The 24175-nt window shown below is 39.0% G+C and overlaps 1 protein-coding gene across 5 annotated transcripts in view; it reads left to right on the top strand.

Moving 5' to 3' along the window:
* The window catches only part of MAP4K3 (mitogen-activated protein kinase kinase kinase kinase 3), a 185787-nt gene that overhangs the window by 60208 nt on the left and 101404 nt on the right, over nt 1–24175 (top strand). For all 5 annotated transcript variants that reach the window (XR_008700194.1, XM_055539867.1, XM_055539869.1 and 2 more), the window contains exon 2: nt 1304–1361. Coding sequence is in view for 4 of the 5 variants with exons in the window: in XM_055539867.1 (XP_055395842.1) it covers nt 1304–1361 (58 nt within the window). In the remaining variant the exon portion in view is untranslated. The remainder of the gene's footprint in view (nt 1–1303; nt 1362–24175) is intronic.

Here is a 24175-nt window from a genome sequence, read left to right as displayed (position 1 = left end):
ATTGATTTCTTTATACTATCAGATGTGTTTAAACAGATATGAGGAGCTTGTTTTTACAGTTATATAAAGGTATTTGATTTTCATAAAGTTTTTTTAGGTTAAAAGTTTAAAGCTAGTTAATTCAGAATTCTTTGAATGAAAGAGGACAGTGAAAAACTTGGCTTAAAACTCAACATTCAGAAAACTAAGATCATGGCATCTGGTCCCATCACTTCATGGCAAATATATGAGGAAACAATGGAAAGAGTGAGAGACTTTATTTTGGGGGCTCCAGAATCACTGCAGATGGTGACTACAGCCATGAAATTAAAAGATGCTTGCTCCTTGGAAGAGAAGCCATGACCAACCTAGACAGCATATTGAAAAGCAGAGACATTACTTTGCCAACAAAGGTCCATCTAGTCAAAGTTATGGTTTTTCAAGTAGTCATGTATGGATGTGAGAGTTGGACAATAAAGAAAGCTGAGTGCCAAAGAATTGATGCTTTAGAACTGTGGTGTTGGAGAAGACTCTTGAGAGTCCGTTGGAGTGCAAGGAGATCCAATCAGTCCATCCTAAAGGAAGTCAGTCCTAAATATTCATTGGAAGGACTGATGCTAAAGCTGAAACTCCAATATTTTGGCCACCTGATGCAAAAGACCCTGATGCTGGGCAAGATTGAAGGTGAGAGGAGAAGGGGACAACAGAGGATGAGATGGTTGGATGGCATCACCAATGCGATGGACATGAGTTTGAGTAGGCTCTGGGAGTTGGTGATGGACAGGGAAGCCTGGTGTGCTGAAGTCCATGGGGTCGCAAAGAGTCGGACACAATTGAGCGACTGAATTGAACTTGAGTGAATCGCAGTGGAATGTAATGCTTAAAAAACTCAGGCTCTGGAGTCAGACTGCCTGGGTTTGAATCCCAGCATGTCGCTAGCTATACGGTCTCGGCAAGTTCTCTGTGCTTCAAATTCTTCATGTGCAACACAAGAATATTATTGATATTATTACATTAGTACCTGCCTTTTAAGATTGCTGTAAAAATTCAATGAATAAATAGAAAACCACGTGGAATAGTGCCTGGATATACTACAATCTGGTATACTACTGCTGTTATCATCCTCATTAAATTTATACTTGGATTGATGTTGAAATTCATTGGGAAGAATATACTGTTAGTTTTGTAAATATAAATCAGTTTTACAATTCTTGCTTTAAAAAATATTCTGAATAATTGACAATATAAGTAGTAAGCTAAAATAGCATTTCATAAAGTTTTTATGAAAGCTTTCTTTTCACAGTTATCTTCTTTTGTTTTTTAGGCACGGAATGTTAACACCGGTGAACTGGCAGCAATTAAAGTAATAAAATTGGAACCAGGTAAATTCATTCAAATTTGGTGTTTCTTATTGCCCTCAACCACTGGATATCTCAGGCTTGTTTTAATGATGTTTGGTCAACATTCTCTGTTGTTCCCAATATCTGGCAGAGCTGTTGTCTGCTCCTCCACCTCTCTGAGACCTGTAGACACCTTGCCCAGTTCTTCCCTGAAAAACCACTGATGACTGCAGGAGGAAGGGGAGCTCCGGAGGAGACTGTTGCCTCTGGACTCTGTTGAGCTCACTGGTCACACAGAGATGGAGTGCTTGTCCAGGTTAACTCTGTCCAGTGACAAGAGGCAGTGTGCTGCAGTGGAAAGAACGGAACTGGCATCTGGTATTTGCAGGCCAGTTCTTGGTGTCCCGTACTCCTGCTCTGTGAACTTGGGCAAGTAACTTTAGCTCTGAGTCTCAGTTTCCTCAGTAAACCTAACTCTCACATTTTATGGGTTGTTAATATTGGAATAGCTGCCTTCTACCTGGAGTAGCTTGTAAAGCCCCAGGACTACTCCCTATTTTTCATCTGCTTCAACTGTATTCTATCCCTGAATTCCCCCCACTCCCTGCAGAACCCATGTCTTTCTGAACTAACTGTGTACTCTTAAAAACCCCTCCCCTCCCTGGTTTCGCCCTCCCATTGTAAGTACGTATGTATACTAGTGTCTAGACTGAATTCCACCTCAGTGATTGTGCCTTTCTGCTGATGCCTTTCTGTATGGCCACAGATCCATCCAGTAATATATATATATTTTTAATTGTAGACAACTTTTTCTGTAAAGGTCGAGAGTAAAATATTGTAGGCTTTTGGTACCATATGTAGTCTCTGTTTATGGTTCTCGCTCTCTTCCCTCCTCTCTTTCTTCCTCCTTGAATGTAAATACTATTCGTTGGTGAAAAATCATTCTTAACCAACCAGGCCACCTGTGCTTGTAGTTTGCCCCATCCCTGATTTTGATCATCAACAGACTTAGAAGTGCTATTAAGATGAAGTTTTAAGGATGCCTTGACTGACTGTGATCAAACTACACGCAAATATAATGAATTTAAAAAATACTTTCTCATTTATAGGTATTTACAGATTTTTTTTATGCTCTGATTACGTTCTAACATCACAAGACAAAGCTTTTTTCCTTTTCTTTGAAACTCCTATTCTTTAGTGGATATTCAAAATTGACAAACTGACAAAAAAAGAAAGGTTTGACATTTGAAGCAGGGCCTCCGTTTTTAATCATTATGAAGAGGCTATGTTATTGATGAAAGAGTCTGCTTAGAAGCAGTGTGTTCATACACCATTCCCTCAGATCAGTTTCGTGCCTTCTCTTTCGGGAAACCTTTCTCCCTAACCCCTCCTCTGGTTAAGATGACTCCTACTAGAGGAGCACCTTTTCCCACAGCTGTGATTCTAGAGTTGCCTTTCTTTTTTCCTAAGTTGCAATCAGATTTATGTCCACAGCACTCAACTTAGGGTCAATGCATAGTACTCACTCAGGACATCTTAAAATGTCCTTTAAAAAATTAGGAACTTAAAATCTTATTGTTCATCAGGTCATTTGCTTTCTGATTAGTGAGTTGTTTGTTTTATGTTAATCTTAAATACTGCCTTTTATCTCTCTCTCTCACTGTAATAAATGAAAATACAATTAAATAAAAAGAAATGGAATACATTTCAACTCTGCCACTCAGAGATAACAAGAATTACTACCATATATATGTTATGAGATATACACTTAAATTTAATTAACATTGGACTGTCTCCTTTTGTGTTCTTAGAAGCCACCTGAATTTTTGTATTAAATTTCTTTAATTTGTTTATGTCTTGTGAGAAGTGTTTAACTTGTCAGTGAGCTTGAAGTATATGGCCTAGTGGTTACGACCACAGATACTAAAGCCAAGCTGCTTTGATTCTCATCTGACTTGACCACATTGCTTAAGCTTTTTGGATGGACTTCTGTTGCCTCATCCCTAGAATGGGGATAATAGTATTAGCTTCCTCTTAAGGCTGTTGTAGGAATTAAATAAGCTAATATATCTAAAACACTTTAAACATTTCTTGAGAAGCTTATTAGTTTGCCGTAAAGTGACTTACAATAGCAATAGCAATGACCTAGCAGTTCCACTCTCGTGTATCTACCTACACAGCAACTTTTACACACACGTGTCCACAGCAGTGTTATTCTTAATAGGCAAACGTTGGCAGCAACCTCACTGCCCTACAGCAACCTAACTGCAAATGAATAGACTGTACATGAATAGACAAAACTATAAATGAATAGACAAAATATGTCTATATAATACAGTGGAATACTTTTCAGCAATAAAAAGAATCAAACTGTTGATACATGCTGTGACGCTGCTGCTGCTGCTGCTAAGTCGCTTCAGTCGTGTCCGACTCTGTGCGACCCCAGAGACGGCAGCCCACCAGGCCCCGCCGTCCCTGGGATTCTCCAGGCAAGAGCACTGGAGTGGGTTGCCATTTCCTTCTCCAATGCATGAAAGTGAAAAGCGAAAGGGAAGTCGCTCAGTCGTGTCCGACTCTTGGCGACCCCGTGGCCTGCAGCCTTCCAGGCTCCTCCATCCATGGGATTTGCCAGGCACGAGCACTGGAGTGGGTTGCCATTTCCTTCTCCAATGCATGAAAGTGAAAAGTGAAAGGGAAGTCGCCCAGTCGTGTCCGACTCTTGGCGACCCCGTGGCCTGCAGCCTTCCAGGCTCCTCCATCCATGGGATTTGCCAGGCAAGAGCACTGGAGTGGGTTGCCATTTCCTTCTCCAATGCATGAAAGTGAAAAGTGAAAGGGAAGTCGCTCAGTCGTGTCCGACTCTTCGCAACCCCGTGGCCTGCAGCCTTCCAGGCTCCTCCATCCATGGGATTTGCCAGGCAAGAGCACTGGAGTGGGGTGCCGTCGCCTTCTCCAGCTGTGACACTGATGAACCTTAAAAATTGTAAAGTGTAAGGAGCCAGATGATTCTGTTAATGTGGAATGTCTGGAAAAGACACATCTACAGAGTCAGAAAGAGGATTAGTCAGCTGGTGTGTTTGGAGAAGGGATTAATAGTTAATGGATGTGAGGGGTCTTACTGGGTAATGGAAATATTTTAAAATTGATTTATACTGATGGTTGCACAACTAGGTGAATTTACTAAAGAAAAATCTTTGATTATGCATTTGATATGGATTAATTGTTGCTGTAGTTTAGTTCTTGTCATGCCCGACTCTTTGCAACCCCACAAACTGTAGTCTGCCAGGCTCCTCTGTCCCTGGGATTTCTCAGGCAAGAATACTGGAGTGAGTTGCCATTTCCTTTTCCAGGGGATCTTCCCAACTCAGGGATCACCCCGCGCCTCCTGCATTGGCAGGTGAATTCTTTAGTGCTGAGCCACCAGGGAAGCCCATGTATGATTTTAAAATACGCCTTAATATAGTTTATAAAAATATAATCATAATACCATTGTCTTCTCTTAACAATATCAATAAGAGCTTCTTAATAACAAATAAGTTTCACATGTTACAATTAGTTGATATGTCTCAAACTTCTTTTATGTCTATAGGTTCTGCCTTCACTTCTTTATTTTTTTCCTTGTCCCTCCTGCCTTTTGTCCTTAGTCATTTGTCCTGTGGAACTTCCCCCCTTAACCCAGATAACTGGGTTTTGCCAGTTATCTCGCCATAGAATCATTTAATGTGGTCTTCTGTGGGTGGGGAGTTAGCTCTCGAAGACTGGTAAGATTCAGGTTTGATTTGGAATGTGGTAGAAGAGGACAGCTTCATTGGTAGTGTTATGTACTCATTTTTCTGAATTAGAATTCTAATATCTAGTCTTTGACATTTTGAAAAACAAAAACTAGACCTGAAATAGTCAAGTGTAATGAAAAGGATTTTAAGAATTTGCATCCAAAGTAGTTGTTTTTCCCCTTTTTCTTGATAACTGATATCCAATCTGAACGTGAAGCTAAGTGAAACCGTATTTGGCAAAATTGTTTAAATTTTTTTGTATAGAATTTGATGAAGGGTAACATAATGGCTGATAATGGTATTGTTTGGATATCAGAAGTAGATACAATAATGTAAGATACTCAGTGACTTTGGAAAATAAAGGATTTCATAGAGGTAAATTTTCTAAAATTCTATTTAAATTGCCAAAGTTGTTTTAACCATTATCTGTAAGTATTTCTCAAATGCATTTCATCTCAAATAGCATGCTGAGAGTAGGATAGTTATCATAATGTAACTAATAGTTATAAGTTGTCTTCAGCAGCTCATGACAAATAAAGAAACGTCACTGTGCCTCTTAGAAAAAGGCTCTAAATGATGACCTTTGCCCACTCAGTGTCGCTAGTTGCCCTGCTCCCCCCACTCCCATCTCTCTGATGGTCGTGCTGAGCAACTTAATAGAATCCTAACCACTGGACTGTCAGCGAATCCCCTAGTTGCTTCTCTTTACATCAGTTAACATTTACTGACAATGTCTTGTATTAAGACAAAATGATAAGGCACATTTCTTGATTTTGAAGTCCGGCCCTTTATATCTGCCTCCTCTGTCTGCTTGTTTCTGTTGCACTGTTGGCCAGAAGATTGGACAATCAGGTTTGTTAGAATTGTATCTAATGAAAAAGAGCATGCTATGAGTTTATCAGAAGAACTTTCCTTTGAACTGTGCATTATCTCTCTTGTCTTCTCATGGTACCTTTTTGTGCGTGCCTGATTCTCATTTATGTTCTGAAAAGTTAAAGTTACTAAGGAAGTGCTTAGTTTGAAGCCCAGTTGTTTCTATGATGGATAGTGAAATCAAAGCACGCATGGTATAGTGGTTAAGAATGTGGACTTTGGACCCAGAATGCTTAGATTATAATTGAGGCTCCATCACAGCAAACTGTGTGACCTTGGCAGATATTTAACTGCTCTACCTGTTTTTCCTTTCTGCACAGTAGGGATAGCAATAGTTTCTACTTCCTAGTATTGGTGTGAAAATTAAGTAGTTTAATGTATTGGAGAAGGAAATGGCAACCCACTCCAGTATTCTTGCCTGGAGAATCCCGTGGACAAAGGAGCCTGGCAGGCTATACAGTCCATGGGGTCACAAGAGTCAGACATAACTTAGCACCTAAACCACCACCACCAAATAAAGAAAAGAGCCCTTTTTATATGTTTAGTTTGAATCTTTGATATATCCAATTTAGTCTTTAAAGTCTAAAAATGTTGTATAAGGTAACATTTACTTTCCCCAGAGTCTCTCACACACACATGTACTCTTACACATGCTTAGAACTATTGGAGATACTTAAAATAACATTAATAGGCTCTGAAGTACTAACAGGTCCTTTTAAAATTAAAAACCAGGAAAATGCAGCTATCATACTGGGTTTGTCTTCTAAATCAGAGAAGGTACAAAGGAGAATTTGGCCATGTCCGACTGTTTGTGACCCCATGGACTGTAGCCTGCCAGGCTTCTCTGTCCATGGAATTCTCCAGAAAAGAAAACTGGAAAGGGTTGCCATGCCCTCCTCCAGGGAAATCTTTCTAGCCCAGGGATCGAACTCACGTCTCATGTCTCCTGCATTGGTTGGCAGGTTCTTTACCATTAGTGCCACCTGGGAAGCCCCTGGCAGAATTCCACACGGGCCCAGAAATCAGTAGAAAATAATGATGATGTGCAGAACTTGGTTTAACAGAAATTAACTTTCTTATTAATGTTTTTCCAGATGGTGGAATTATTTTCCTTAAATTCACAAACTCACATAACAACAACAATAATGCTAATGATGATAAAAGTTCCAGCAGCCACTTTTTGGATGCTTGCTTAGGACAATGTGCCAGACCCTATACTGAGCTCTTCCTGTGTACTGTCTCAATTAATCCTCCTAATGAGAGGCAATGCAGTAGGTGTGGTATTATCATCCCCATCTCATAGAATAGAGACACAGAAAGATTACTTTGCCTTGGACTGTATAACAGAGGAGCAAATTCAAATCCAAGTTTATGTTTTCTTAGAGCCGGTGCTGTTATGTATTCAATATATTGCCTTACAGGCACTTCCTGGAATTTTTAGAATAATTCCCAGTCCTCCAGCAATATTTTTTAAAAGTTTGCCTCTCTACTATAGAGTTCATTGTTCATTATTTTTTAAGTTGTTACAGTTTTATTTAACGTAATTTCAGACTTTAGGGAAAACTGGAAAGAATAGTACAAAGAATTTTAATATTTCATCTAGATTTCTCTATTTCTTTTCCTACACTTAAAATACCCTCTTCCCCTGAATACCTTTCGTGTGTATTTCCTTAAAACAGTGTAATGTCATTCATTGCCTTACATAACAGTACGGTGATCAAAATCAGGAAAGTAATGCTGCTATGGGGCTGTTATTTAATCCACAGTTCTTACTCAGATTTTGTCAGTTGCCCCAGTAGTACGTTTTTAGAAAAAAGAAAATCTAGGAGGATGTGTTGCAATCAGTTGCCAGGTCTCTTCAGTTTTTTTGTTTGTTTGTTTTAATCTGAAAGAGTTCCTGAGCCTTTGTTTTGAATGCTGGGTCTGTTTATTGCTACTGATGCATGGTTTCTACTAGGTTTTCTTCAGGGATAGAGCCAGGAAATAGGTGTGTATATGCACACATAAATATATATATACCCACTCACCTCTTCCCTCCCCCACCCCCATCTATCTTTGTTGAAAACCATTTCACGCTTATACCTCCAATACCAATCTAATACTCTTCTCTCCATTCCATATGTGTAACTTCCTTCTCCAACAGAGAGAAACTTCATTTCCATTATCAACAGTATATTTATTTATTTTCTTAATCCTTGAACATAAAAGTAATTTCAGAATTGGAAACCTATGCCTCCCTTGAGAACTCAGCTACTAACTGGAGGTCATTGTTTGTTCAGAATTCTGTTGATCTGTAGGCTGAGGTCATATATTATTCTAAAATCTGGTTCTCCGTTTCCCTTTCAAAATTGCTTATGTTATTCTTTTGAAGTCTGTATGGTTTCCAGACTGCCATAACAAAATAGCACAAACTAGATGGCTTGAAACAGCAGCAGTTTATTCTCTACAGGGGAGGCTACAAGTTGGAAATCAAGGTGTCAGCAGAGTTGGTTCCTACTGAGAACTCTGAAAAATATGGCCAACAGTTTTGGTATTCCATGGCTTATAGATGGTTCCAGTCCTTACCTCCATCATCTCAGAGCGAACACCCCGTGTTCAAATTTCTCCTTCGTATGAAAACACCAGCTATAGAGACCACCATAAAGGCCTCATCTTAACTATATTACAGCAAAGACCTTATTTCCAAATAGGATCACATTCAGAAGTACTGGAGGTTGATTTCGCCGTATCTTTTGAGGGGACGCATTTTACCCCATGAAAACCTGACCAGTTCATTTGTTTCTGTTTGTATTCATCTTTGATTTCATTCCTTTAGAGTATTTGTGAAGTACATGAAACTTGAACATGATTTAGGGAAGTATCATTCTTCTTTTTTATTCTATTCCCGCTCATCCCCTGTTGATAACCACAATTTATGGTCTCAAGATTATCCTTTCCATGTTGTGTTGTTTTGTTTACCCAAACGGGCAGTACTTGAATATTTTCTTATTTTTTGTTTTTTCACAAAAGGTAGACAGCTAAAGCATACTATAGCTATCCCTTTGAATTTTGCCCTTTTCATTTAACATTATGTCTGAGAAATCATTCCACATTAATTCTCATTCTGTATAGTTACTCCATCATGTGACTATACAGTAGTTAATTCAGTCACTGGTCTATGTGTGAGCCTTTAGGTTGGTTTCAGTATGTTGCATTTACAAATATTCCTGCTTGTAAAATTTATATCATCCATACTGATAAAACTACAAAATGAAAAAGGATGAACCTCAGAAACATTGTGCTAAAAAGCCAAACACAGTAGGTCACCTATAGTATATTCTGTTTATTAATATATGAAATATACAGCATAAGTAAATCCAAAGAGACAGAAATCTAGTTTGTTGTTGCCAGGGGCTGGGGAGAGGGAGGAAGGGGAAGTGACTGCTTAGTGGGTGTGGGGTCACCTTTGGGGGCGATAGAGTGTTTTGAAACTAGATAGAGGTGATGGCGGCACAGTGTTGTGAATATACTAAATGCTACTTTGTTATACGGATGTCACCTAAATATAAAGTGTATATTATCCATAGAACTTAAATAACCGCTTGTTTTGTTTTGTTTTCTGGATGTTGATACTGTTGACATTTCAGCCACTGGATAATCAGTACAACTTCAGATGCTTCTCAGAAAGAACATACCCTGAAGTTAATCACTTTAGTGACCATATGTGTATATACTGTCTCTTCACACCTTTTTTTGGCCGCTCAGTCAGATTTAATTTTCTTTACCTCCTCTGTCTTTCACTTTGCAAAGTTACGTTTTGTTTTTCTGTTCATTGGAAAAAACTGAAGTCTAATGACGCTGGAGCTAAAGAACCTTCATGGGAAAAAGTGGGGCATGGTCCAGGATGGGAGTGGATCATAAAGGATGAAAACCAGAAAGATACTTAGGGCCAGATTATGTACCATAATACCTTTGTTCCATGCCAGAAAGTCTAGAGCCATGAGTCACAGAAGATTATTAGGGAGAAGACTAATATTTAGTCTGTGTTTTAAAAGATAACTGGTAGTAATGTGGCAGATGAATTGAAATGTAAATTAGTATTGGAAACAGAGAGACCAGTGAAGAGGTATATTGAGAAGGGTATTAGGAAAAGAATGTGTATATATATGTATAACTGAGTCACTTTGCTGTACAGCAGAAATTGGCACAAATTGTAAATCAGCTATCAAATTGTAAACATGTTTTAAAAGAAGCATATTACATTCAGGTTAACTGCTATAGCAAAAATACCCAAAATAAAGTGACCTAAACAAAATTGACATTTATTTCTCTCTCTTATAACAGTTCTGAGGTGAACACAAGTTGGTAATTCAGTTCTGTTCCATGAGGTCATTCAAGGATGCCTGTTCCTTGTGATTTATCACCCAGTGGAGCACTCATTCATCTGCTGATGTGAGGTTGGGTCACTGGTATGTCCATCTTTAGCTTGCAGGTAGAGAGATAGATATTTTAAGGCAAGTAACTTTTCTTTTTAAAAAGTGAGGTTGGACGTCACACACCAGTTCTGCTCATTTTTGTTGCTCATTTTGTTGCTATAACGTAACTTCAGTGGCTGCAGAAATGCAAGAGGGAAATGGAAGAGGCTGGGAAAAGTGGTCATTAACATGTCCAAGAAGAAGGAAAGAATGGCTTTTGGAGGCACAAACAGTAGTCTACCCCACGAGGCAATCTGAGTGTTTTTATTTTGAGGATTTGAACCCGGGTAAGAAAATAGACGGAACTGACCAGTTAACAGTGATGGAATTGTTGTGCAGTGTTGACTACCTAATTGAAGTTAGAAATCAACCGTTTTTATTATGCCCATTGACTTACCTATGCTGCTATTCAAGAACTGTCACTGGAATATCACCTAGAAACAATATGTCATCAATTTTTACCTATTAAAGAACTTTTCTTTAGAAATTTGTATTAAGGGAATTAGGGTACTACCCCTACGTAGGTAAATTTGTCTCTATTTTAAAAACTGCTCATTAGTGCATTTCCTGCCCTGTTATATAAATTATCCATCCATGTTACCTTTTCCCCAAAGTCTCAGAGGATAACAAAAATATATTTGTAAATTTATTTTAAGCCTTACTCATGAAGTGGGTAAAAAAAAAAAAAATCTGAGCAATACTAAGACAAGTATTTAATGAGAGATAGAAATATTAATACTTTTATAGAAAAGAGAACAACATTACCCAGATAATGTCACTTCATGATCTCATCTTCCTGCAGAAAGGCTTCTTGATTCTCACTATGTAATGCAGACCAGTGACTTCTGGCATTTTACCTGAAATACGGCTAATACAAATGTAATATTTACTGTATTCCCATAATACACCAGTATAGAAGAAAGTCCAGTTTCCATTTAATACCAGTTGCTTCTAACAAAGTTTACATTTTATTGATGTTTTATAAATTACATTGTAGTCCCAGAGATCTTCACAATAAAAATTAATCTACACTTGTTATCTTTTGTATTGCTATGATAACTATTTTAACAGATGTGAGGTGATATCTTATTGTGGTTTGTTTGTATTTCCCTGGTGATTAATGATGTTGAGCACCTTTTATATACTTGTTGGCCATTTGTGTGTCTTCCTCAGAAAAATATCTCTTCAGTTCCTCTGTCCATTATTAAATCAGATTGTTTGGGGTTTCTTGCGATTAACTTTTATGAGTTTTTTATATTTTTTTGGATATTAACCTCTTACCTGATACATGATTCTCAGATATTTTCTCCCATACTGTAGGCTGTCTTTTCATTTTCTTGAGGTTCCCTTTGCTGTGCGGTTTTTAGATTTTTATCATAAAAATATCCCATTTTTTATCCAGGGATAAATGTTGGTGAGGAGGTGCAGAGCAGGGCACCCCTGTGCACTGTTGGTGGGAATGTACATTGGTGTAGCCACTGTGAAAAACACTATAAAGATTCCTTAAAAAATGAAAAATAGGACTGCAGTGTGATCCAGCAGTCTCACTTCTAGGTGTATATCAAAAGGATATGAAAGGATATCGAAGAGATACCTGCACTCCTATGTCATTATTCACAACTGCCCAAATAAAGAAACAACCTAAGTGTCTGTGGATGAATGGATAAAGAAGATATGGGTGTGTGCATGTGTGCGAGCTGCTGCTGCTGCCAAGTCGCTTCAGTCGTGTCCAACTCTGTGCAACCCCATGGACTGCAGCTTACCAGGCTTCTCCATCCATGGGATTCTCCAGGCAAGAACACTGGAGTGGGTTGCCATTTCCTTCTCCAATGCATGAAAGTGGAAAGTGAAAGTGAAGTCGCTCAGTCGTGTCTGACTCTTAGCGACCCCATGGACTGCAGCCTACCAGGCTCCTCCATCCATGGGATTTTCCAGGTAAGAGTACTGGAGTGGGTTGCTATTGCCTTCTCCCTGTGTGCGAGCATGTGTATACATATATACACGGAGTATTATTTAGCCAAGAGAGAAAGGAAATCTGCCATTTGCAGCAACATGGATGGACCTTGAGGGCATTATACTAATAGAAATTAAGCTAGCACATTAAATGAGTACATGAACTTCACTGAGGTTTCTTCAAAACCAGTGTATCCACTGAAGTTGGATATCTTTCATGGAGAAATTGCTGTATAACAAACAAAAGATAAATCGGCAAACACACTTTTCTGAAGAGCATAATGTAATCAGTTTAATTAGCAAGCTGTGGAGACAGGAATCTTAAATAGCAGAGAAAGTCAGAATCTGGCCATTTATCAGGCTGGAATAGCAGACATAGATAAAACCTCAAACTCAACAAGAAACAGTATTTCTCCCAAGAATGATAGAGCTGTGAAATGTCATAACAAACCCTGTCTTTGAATGACTATGGCTTGCCAACTCACTGAAAAACTTTGTTTTGGAAAATCAGGCTGTCAGAAACTTGACTTGTGTGTAATTATATCAGGAAGAATAAAACATCCCACTCTTGCCTGGAGAATCTAGGTCTCTCTGACATAGAACAGTGGTCTTAATTTACAGCCAAGACACACAGCTCCAGATAAGGGGTTTCTGGACACAGCATCCACATCTGTCTTAACTTTGTAGTTCCTGAGGAAAGAGGATCTTGATTCACTTTGCAGTCCAGTCCTGAAGTAGACCCTTTACACACAGCCCTGCTTTGCTCTAAGCCTATCAAAACACAGCTTGATGTAAATCTCACCTGTACTCTGTGTGTACGTGCTGAGTCACTTCACTTGTGTCCGATTCTTTGCAACCTGTGGCCTGCAGCCCACCAAGCTCCTCTGACCCTGGACGTCTCCAGGCAAGAATACCGAAGTCAGTTGCATGCCCTCCTCCGGGGGATCTTCTCAATCCAGGGACTGAACCAGCATCTCTTACATCTCCTGTGTTGACAGGCGAGTTCTTTACCATCGTGCCACCTGGGAAGCCCTATACTCTACTCTTTTATAACTACTATAAATATTTTTATAGTTGTAAGTCTTACAGCTTTCATACTCTGCTCAGTTGTGTCCAACTGTTTGTGACCCCATGGACTGTAGCCTGCCAGGCTCCTCTGCCCATGGGGATTCTCCAGGCAAGAATACTAGAGTGGGTCGCCATGCCCTCCTCCAGGGGATCTTCCCAACCCAGGTCTCCCACATTGCAGGCAGATTCTTTACCATCTGAGCCACCAGGGAAGGCTAACTACTCTTCCCCAAATTAACCACTCTTTCTCGTTTGTTTTGTGAGACAGCTGAAGATTCCCCGGTGTGCAGTCTTCCTTGTTGCAATGGGTCAGTAAACCTGCTCTTGTCAGACTGCAGGTTTGTTTCTGTGGTTGTTAGGCTGACGGACCTAGTACACCGCCAGCTCTTGAGACTTACTTTAAAAGAAAGTTCAAAAGGATCCAAATGAACGCTTGTGGCAGAGCCTGCTAATAGAAGAGAATGCACGGATAGGTATTGGGTTCCAGGCCCAAAAGTTCGTTTGGGTTTTACTACATCTTACGAAAAAACTCAAATCAACACAGTACTTTCAGACTTCACTTTCAACTTCTTATCTTTTTTCTTCTTATTGTGTTTTAAAGTCTATTTTAGAGCCAGAAGATACTTTTTAGGTCATAGATAGATGGTGGTCAGAGCTTTTTACAATTTTCAGAACTTGGCGTAGAAAATACCTGAAGGCAGAGAAGTGTCATTTGAACAGTCTCTTCCGCCTAATGCTCGCATTTCCTATTGCAGGGAAGCAGGCACGGCGCTTGTAATTTACCCAAGGCCATTCATCTTGTTTGTGGACCTGATTCCTTTGACTCTTTACCAGTTGTTCTTTAGTTTTTCACACTAAAGAAATAGTATTTAATTAAAGTTGCTTGCAGTCACTCATTTGTGGTATTTTTTACAGCTTTAGTTATTAAAGTAGAATGTAAATGCAGACAGATAACACTGATTAGGTAGCAGCTCATGGGAGCAAGGAGAAGGCAATGGCACCCCACTTCAGTACTCTTGCCTGGAGAATCCCATGGACAGAGGAGCCTGGTAGGCTACAGTCCATGGGGTCGCTAGGAGTCGGACACAACTGAGCGACTTCACTTCCACTTTTCACTTTCATGCATTGGAGAAGGAAATGGCAACCCACTCCAGTGTTCTTGCCTGGAGAATCCCAGGGACGGGGGAGCCTGGTGAGCTGCCGTCTATGGGGTCACACAGAGTCGAACACTGAAGCGACTTAGCAGCAGCAGCAGCAGCATGGGAGCAACTCTTCTAAGTAGGGAAACTCATTCCTCTTCCAACACCATGAAAAATACTGAGATTGATAAGTAGGAAAATTCATCGTGAGAAAATAAGGTATGATGTTTTGTTTTCAGAAGAGCATTGTTTATTAAACTGTAAAGCAAAAAAAAGACCCATTCCACAGTTTTTTCATGGGGCTCCAGAGTTGACTGTTATGAATCTTCTTTCCTGCCAGCCTTTGACATTAGCCTTCTCTGTCCTGAGAGGTGGGAGAGTGCATTTTCCTCCCCCATCTCTCGTCACAGAGGGCAGGGAGGGGAATGAGTTATCTGCTGCTTTTCCCACCTCCCTGAGAGCTTGATTAAAGCCCTTGCCTCCAGCTGTTTATTCAGTGCTGCCAGGTGTTGATTGCCCTCATGAAGAGACTTGTTACATCATTACTTTTCAAAGGTTAACCATGGATTGCCTAGCCACTCCTTAACATACTAGAGCCACATTATTGTCACAGTAAGCTTGAGGCCCACTGTACTGGTCAGATTAGATATTTACACAGGGCAAGGGAATAATGTTCAAAAATAAAGAAGATGTTTTACTTAGTATATCTGCACTTTCTTCCTGCTCCTCGACCCTATGTCACTTCAGTGATTCAGCTTCGTCAATATTTGTTTAGTACTCAGTTTAATTAGAATAGAAGGTACAAAGACATGGTTCCTCCCTTCAAAGAGCTTGTTACCCAATGTGAAAACTAACCGACCAGAAAGCGTGTGTAAGTAGCCTAATTGCAGAGATTTACCCGTTGAGCAGAGTATATGTATGAGTAGTGGTGCTGGCAATAAGGAATGGTGGTGGCTGTGGCTAGAAAAATGTTACCAATTCACATGTCTCTGAGTGGCTGGCTTTGGCTGTTTTCTTGTGAAATACTCTAGATTGGGCCTATTTAGGCAAGATGCTGTCTGACAGAATGTGATCCACTGGAGAAGGGAATGGCAAACCACTTCGGTATTCTTGCCTTGAGAACCCCATGAACAGTATGAAAAGGCAAAATGATAGGATACTGAAACAGGAACTCCCCAGGTCAGTAGGTGCCCAGTATGCTACTGGAGATCAGTGGAGAAATAACTCCAGAAAGAATGAAGGTATGGAGCCAAACCAAAAACAATACCCAGTTGTGGATGTGACTGGTGATAGAAGCAAGGTCGAATGCTGTAAAGAGCAATATTACGTAGGAACCTGGAATGTCAGGTCCATGAGTCAAGGCAAATTGGAAGTGGTCAAACAAGAGATGGCAAGAGTGAACGTTGACATTCTAGGAATCAGCGAACTAAAATGGACTAGAATGGGTGAATTTAACTCAGATGACCATTATATCTACTACTGGGGCAGGAATCCCTTAGAAGAAATGGAATAGCCATCATGGTCAACAAAAGAGTCCGAAATGCAGTACTTGGATGCAATCTCAAAAACAGCAGAATGATCTCTGTTTGTTTCCAAGGCAAACCATTCACTATCACGGTAATCCAAGTCTATGCCCCAACCGGTAACGCTGAAGAAGCTGAAGTTGAACGGTTCTATGAAGACCTACAAGACCTTTTAGAACTAACACCCAAAAAAGATGTCCTTTTCATTATAGGGGACTGGAATGCAAAAGTAGGAAGTCAAGAAACACCTGGAGTAACTGGCAAATTTGGCCTTGGAATATGGAATGAAGCAGGGCAAAGGCTAATAGAGTTTTGCCAAGAGAATGCATGGGTCATAGCAAACACCCTCTTCCAACAACACAAGAGAAGACTCTACACATGGACATCACCAGATGGTCAACACCAAAATCAGATTGACTGTATTCTTTGCAGCCAAAGATGGAGAAGCTCTATACAGTCAACAAAAACAAGACCAGGAGCTGACTGTGGCTCAGATCATGAACTCCTTATTGCTAAATTCAGACTTAAATTGAAGAAAGTAGGGAAAACCACTAGACCATTCAGGTATGACCTAAATCAAATCCCTTATGATTATACAGTGGAAATAAATAGATTTAAGGGACTAGATCTGATAGAGTGCCTGATGATCTATGAACGGAGGTTCGTGACATTGTATAGGAGACAGGGATCAAGACCATCCCCATGGAAAAGAAATGCAAAAAAGCAAAATGGCTGTCTGGGGAAGCCTTACAAATAGCTGTGAAAAGAAGAGAAGCGAAAAGAAAAGGAGAAAAGGAAAGATAGAAGCATCTGAATGCAGAGTTCCAAACAATAGCAAGAAGAGGTAAGAAAGCCTTCCTCAGCGGTCAATGCAAAGAAATAGAGGAAAACAACAGAACGGGAAAGACTAGCAATCTCTTCAAGAAAATTAGAGATACCAAGGGAACATTCCATGCAAAGATAGGCTCGATAAAGGACAGAAATGGTAGGGACCTAATAGAAGCAGAAGATATTAAGAAGAGGTGGCAAGAATACACAGAAGAACTGTACAAAAAAGATCTTCACGACCCAGATAATCATGATGGTGTGATCATTGACCTAGAGCCAGACATCCTGGAATGTGAAGTCAAGTGGGCCTTAGAAAGCATCACTACGAACAAAGCTAGTGGAGGTGATGGAATTCCAGTTGAGCTGTTTCAAATCCTGAAAGATGATGCTGTGAAAGTGCTGCTCTCAATATGCCAGCAAATTTTGAAAACTCAGCAGAAGCCACAGGACTGGGAAAGGTCAGTTTTCATTCCAATCCCAAAGAAAGGCAATGCCAAAGAATGCTCAGACTGCCACACAATTGCACTCATCTCACACACTAGTAAAGTAATGCTCAAAATTCTGCAAGCCAGGCTTCAGCAGTATGTGAACCGTGAACTTCCAGATGTTCAAGCTGGTTTTAGAAAAGGCAGAGGAACCAGAGATCAAATCGCCAACATCCGCTGGATCATCGAAAAAGGAAGAGAGTTCCAGAAAAACATCTTATTTCTGCTTTATTGACTATGCCAAAGCCTTTGACTGTGTGGATCACAATCAACTGTGGAAAATTCTGAAAGAGATGGGAATACCATACCACCTGACCTGCCTCTTGAGAAACCTATATGCAGGTCAGGAAGCAACAGTTAGAACTGGACATGGAACAACAGACTGGTTCCACATAGGAAAAGGAGTACATCAAGGCTGTATATTGTCACCCTGCTTATTTAACTTATATGCAGAGTACATCATGAGAAACGCTGGGCTGGAAGAAGCACAAGCTGGAATCAAGATTGCCGGGAGAAATATCAATCACCTCAGATATGCAGATGACACCGCCCTATGGCAGAAAGTGAAGAGGAACTCAAAAGCCTCTTGATGAAAGTGAAAGAGGAGAGTGAAAAAGTTGTCTTAAAGCACAACATTCAGAAAACGAAAATCATGGCATCCGGTCCCATCACTTCATGGGAAATAGATGGGGAAACAGTGGAAATAGTGTCAGAGTTTATTTTTTTAGGCTCCAAAATCACTGCAGATGGTGACTGCAGCCATGAAATTAAAAGACGCTTACTCCTTGGAAGAAAAGTTATGACCAACCTAGATAGCATATTCAAAAGCAGAGACATTACTTTGCCAACAAAGGTCCATCTAGTCAAGGCTATGGTTTTTCCAGTGGTCATGTATGGATGTGAGAGTTGGAGTGTGAAGAAAGCTGAGTGTCGAAGAATTGATGCTTTTGAACTGTGGTGTTGGAGAAGACTCTTGAGAGTCCCTTGGACTGCAAGGAGATCCAACCAGTCCATTCTGAAGGAGATCAGCCCTGGGATTTCTTTGGAGGGAATGATACTAAAGCTGAAACTCCAGTACTTTGGCCACCTCATGCGAAGAGTTGACTCATTGGAAAAGACTCTGATGCTGGGAGGGATTGAGGGCAGGAGGAGAAGGGGACGACAGAGGATGAGATGGCTGGATGGCATCACTGACTCGATGGACGTGAGTCTGAATGAACTCTGGGAGTTGGTGATGGACAGGGAGGCCTGGCGTGCTGCGATTCATGGAGTCACAAAGAGTCAGACATGACCGAGCGACTAACACTAGTGACTGTGCTGTGTTTGTCACAGTGGGAAATAAATAGGAAATATAGTAGGAAATAAGATGTGAAAAGCAGATTGATTATAGTTTATGGAGAACCATAAATGTTAATAGCACAGAGATTTAGACTCTACCCTGTGGATAATGGGATTTTTTAAAAATAGGTTAGTAGTGTGGTCAGTATACACAGGATAGATGGAGAAGGGAGACTCCCCTGGTAAGAAGACCTATTCCTATTAAAACATCCACACTTGAGTAGCATGGTAGGCAGGGATGGGCAGGATTTTAGGGTGAAAGAATGAGACTTAAAATGTGACTGATAAGACAAAGGATAAGGAAGAGGTACTGTCTGTGTTAACATTAGGGGCAGATGTAAGTCAGAATTTAGTTTGTGGGGAGAATAGTTTTGCCATACATTTTTGATTTTCGGGAATGGTAGCTTAGTGAGTTGATTGTGGTTTATGCCTTCATGGCCTCAAGAATAGATCAAGAGCCACTATAAAACTTTATTTAAAATCAGGTCTTCTGAGAGAGAACCAGAATGTCTGAGAGCTTGAAGCATCTCAAAATTAGAACTCTCCCTGAATAATAGACTGTGGTTCTCGTTGGTAAGCCTCTAGAGATACATGTTTTACCCTTGTATTCCTTCAGTTCAATTCAGTCACTCAGTCATGTCCGACTCTTTGCAACCCGATGAATCACAGCACACCAGGCCTCCCTGTCCATCACCAACTCCCGGGGTTCACCCAAACTCATGTCCATCAAGTCCATCTGTGATCACAGAGGATGGATGTCATCCTCTGTCATCCCCTTCTCCTCCTGCTTGTATTCCTTACTTGGCTTAAAATATGTGCCGTGCTTTATATTTCCTTTTCTCTGTTCTTACTCCAGAAACGTTTTTTAGCCTGGTACAAGACCTATTTTGCATAGAGAGACTCTAGCTATGCTACTGTAAATTTTTACCAGAGTAGGAAAGATAGAATCCAAAGACTGGGAATTCACCTCTTGTGTTGAGGGCACCTGACTTATTTTGGATCGTCCATCGGAGCCACATAGGTAAACCTGGCTCTCAAAAGAAGAGCTGGATCCAGATAAGGGAAAAAGAGACCTAGCATGCTAGTCAGGAATCTCATATTAAACCATTCTTCCCTCACTACCTGGAGACCATCTATTACCACTGAGGAATGTTTTCTCATATGTGCCTTTAACTTGAGAAGGCAGGGGAATTTATTTCTTTAAGGAGAAAAAAAAATCTTAATATATTAAGCACAGATATATACACACAGTACATAAACAGAATATCTGTGGCATTAAATTTTCATGGAGAGAGGTGACTAGGACCAAAAGGTTTATAAACCTTGCATTAGAGTAAGACTTTTTTGAGAGTGAGGCTCATGTTTTCTTTAAACCAAAAACTAAACCTAATCATCCAATAGAAGCTATTTTGGCTATACCAAGCTGGATATTTTGATCTTTCCATTTCAATAAGGGACTTTTTTTCTTGATCCTGTTGAACCCAAGTTCAAAATAGGTTCATAACAATTTATGCAAAAATAAGTGATACTTATCTTAAGCATTGTTAATCATGAACACTTACTAGAAGACAGGCAAATAAACAGGCTGTAAGTTATATTTAAACAAAATTCAGCTGAGTAAATTTGTAGATCTAATTGGTTGTATTTGGTGACTCATGAATCGAGCAGAATCCTGTCTGGCAACTGGCACAGCCCTCCTAGGGGACGTACAAAATGGAAAGCTTTTAGAGGAAGAAATATGGGACAGGGGACCTTTAGCAAAAGAAAGGAAGGATTATTGTTAGACCAGGACATCTTTTGTGGGGAAGGAATAGCAAGGGTTTTATCCTACAGATTGCTTTTTCCTCCTCAGTGAGGTTGGAGAGGGCCCGTGTGATGGATTAGCTAATTGATGCTGACCAGAAAATCCCAAACTGGTTGGTCAGGATTACATTCCTGGTGAAAGCTCAAACTGCATTTGGGTTAGGTTTTCAATCCAGGTTAGATATCATGGCCTTTAGTACAAGTGATGCCATCTTAGACCTGTGATTTTCCTTTTTTTAATCTCTCTTTATCAGGTATTTTCATCAGATGAAATATTTGAAGTGTCATTTTCTTCATTCTCAATCCTTAAAAATACATACATTGATATTATAATTAATTTTTCTGTATGTCAAAATATCAAGAAGTCAGTAGAATTATTAGATGCTCCCTTTATATTTCTGTTTGGTATTATAGTTTGACTATTTCTCCAAAAACCAAAAATTAGGTGCTGGTTTTATGGTTTTACAAAAAATATCTTATAATAGTATGTCATTACTTAAAGCCAATTTTATCTTTTTTAAAACCAGTCATTAGATCTCATGTCTTCTTAGCTTAAGATAGTAATTGAATTTACTGGTATTCTGGTAATTTGTGATAATAATTGACAGCTTGTTTAAGGGAATCATAACAGCTCTGGGTTGTAAGCCATGGTTTTACTGAAATTATTTCCATTTATTGTTTCTGTAGTATGAAATGGGGTTTATAAATTGTGTACTTTGAATGGCGCGTGCTCAGTCGCTTGAGTCATATCTGACTCTTTGCGACCCTGTGGACCACATATCATATTAAAAGATAAATTAAAACTGATCTTATAATTAAAATACTTTTATATAATAGGACAGGTAAATATTACCATTTCTCTGTGTTTAAAATAGAAGGAAGATTTGTGAATACCCACATCGTGGGCGTGAGAAACCTTATTTATTCCCATAGTTTAAATTGTTTCCTCAGGCCATAGGACACTGTGTATGTCTGTGTGTTTGTATGTAAAAACACATAACATTAGGTCTACCCTCTAAATAAACTTTTAAGTGTATGAAGCATATCAATAACATGATATGCTGTTAAGTATATCATGCAGTACAGGTATAGCAGTATTGCTAACTGAAAACTTAAGCTGTATAGAGGATCTCCAACAGGATTGAAACTCTAAATCTATTGAACAGCACTTCCTCACCGCTCCCAGCCCACTCAGCCTCCAGATCCTGGCAACCCCCGTATTTTTTCTGTTTCCATGAGTTTGACTACTGTAGATATCTTATAAGTGGAATTATGTAGTATTTATCCTCTGTGACTGACTGATTTCACTCAGCATGTGCTAGGGGTCCATCTTCAAGGTTTATCAGTGTTGTTGTGTACGCCAAAATTTCCTTCTTTCTGTGGTTGAGGAGTGTTCCATTGTGTGTGTGTGTGTGTGTGTGTGTGTACGTACCACATTTTCTTCATCTATTCATGCATCACTGGACCTCTTAGCCATTGTGAATAATGCTGCAGTGACCATGGGAGTGCTGATATATCTTCGAAATCCTGATTTTAATTCTTTTGGTTAAATACCCAAAAGTGGTATTGCTAGATCAGATGATGGTCCTATTTTTAATTTTTTGATCAACCTCCATTCTGTTTTCCATAGCAGCTGCATCATTTTGCATTTCTACCAAGAGTGTACACGTGGTCCGATTTCTTCACATCCTTGTCAACACTTGTTATTTTCACTATTTTTTGTAGTTGCTGTCCTAAGAGGTGTGAGTTAACACCTCTTTGTGGCTTTGCGTTTGTGTATTTGCAAATGTGGATTTGCATTTTCCTTCTGATTAGTGATGTTGAACAAGTTTTCGTATACCTCTGGGCTGTTCGTAATGTCTTCTTTGGAGAATTATCTATTGAAGCCCTTTGCCCATTTTTTTAATAAGGGTTTTTGTTTTGTTGGGGTTTTTGGTTTATTTTTGCTATTGAGTTGTAGGAGTTACTTAGATATTTTGGATACTAATCTGTTATCATATATATGGTTTGCAAATATTTTCTTATTCTTTAGGTTCCTTTTTTGCCCTGCAACAGCTTTCTAGTTTAATGTAGTTGCACTTTTCTATTTTTGCTTTTGTTCCTTGTTCTTTTCACATCATAGCCAAGAAGTCATTCCAAGACCATTGTTAAAGATGTTTTCCCTTTATTGTTTCTGGTCTTGGGTTTAAGTCTTTAATCCATTTTGAGTTGATTTTTTGTACGATTTAAGAGACAGATGGATCTCATGTCACTTTTCTGTATATGGATATCCATTGTTCCCATCACCAGTTGTTGAAGGGACTAGTCTTTCCCTATTCTGTAGTCTTGGCACCTTTGTTCAAAATCTATTGATCATATGTATATGGGTTTATTTCTGGGCTCTCCATTCTCTTCCATTGGTCTATAGGTCTGTCTTTATGCCAGTACTGAAAGGTTTTGATTACTGTAACTTTGTATCTTGTTTTGGATAATCAAGGTCTTTCATAATGGTTTCATATGATTTTTAGGGTTGTTTTTTCTAATTCTGTTTTTTCAAAAATACCATTGGGGTTTTTACTGGGATTGCATTGAATTTGTAGATCACTTTGGGTAGTATGGACACTTTAACAATATTAAGTCTTTTAATCCATGAATATGGGTGTCTCCATTTATTTCTTTAATTTATTTCAGCAGTACTTTGTAATTTTAAGTGTGCAAGTCTTTCATCTTCTTGATTAGTTTATTCCTAAATATATTACTCTTTTTTCATGAGATTGTAATTGAGATCGTCTTCATTTCCTTTTCTGAGTGTTTGTTGCTTGGGTATGTTGATTTTGTATCCTAAAACTTCGCTGAATTCATTTATTCTAACAGTTTTCCTGTGGAATTATTATAATTTTCTACATAGAAGATCATCTTGTCTGAAAACAAAGACAGTTTTACTTCTTCCTTTCCAATTTGGATGCTTTTTATTTCTTTCCCATCTCTCTGGTCACAGGACATTTAACATGATCCAAAATAGACAAAGAATCAAAAAGATGAGAATTCTTTTGGGTGTATCAATTTTTAAATAAGAGCTACTCATTTGAAAATAATGCCTACTACAAATGCCTATCTACAAATTCAGTGCAGTCCCAGTAAAAATCGTTCCCTTGTGTCAATTTTTTTTCCAGATGAATTTAGTTATAATTTTTTTATGTTCAAAGGAAGATTTAATTGGTATTTTGGTTGGAATTACATTAATTCAGAGATAAATTCATGAGACAGTTGCCATCTTTACCATAGTAAATTCTTTTGTTCATAAGTGAAATGTTTTTCCACTTTTTTCGATATCTTCTAACTCCAAAAATACTTACAAATATTTAATTAAATGTAGCCCACACATTTTAAAGCTTATCTTTAGGTACATAATTTAATTTGATGTATGTATTCTAACTTGTTGACTTGATTTTTTTTTTTTAATTGTTTCTGGTTGTTTTTTCAGTTGATTTTTTTTGTTTGTTTGTTTTCTTGCTTTCCAAGAACACAATAATATATATTGCAGATAGTGAGAACTTTGTATTTCTACTATTCATACTACCTTATTTTTTCACTTGTGGGTTTCAGTTGCTTAGTACTTCTAGAATAATTCATTAAGTCC

The sequence above is a fragment of the Bubalus kerabau genome, chromosome 11 (assembly GCF_029407905.1).
Source record: "Bubalus kerabau isolate K-KA32 ecotype Philippines breed swamp buffalo chromosome 11, PCC_UOA_SB_1v2, whole genome shotgun sequence".
In the NCBI taxonomy this organism is placed as follows: domain Eukaryota; kingdom Metazoa; phylum Chordata; class Mammalia; order Artiodactyla; family Bovidae; genus Bubalus; species Bubalus kerabau.
The sequence above is the reverse complement of the archived record's forward strand: the minus strand, read 5'-3'. Positions and strand labels throughout refer to the sequence as shown.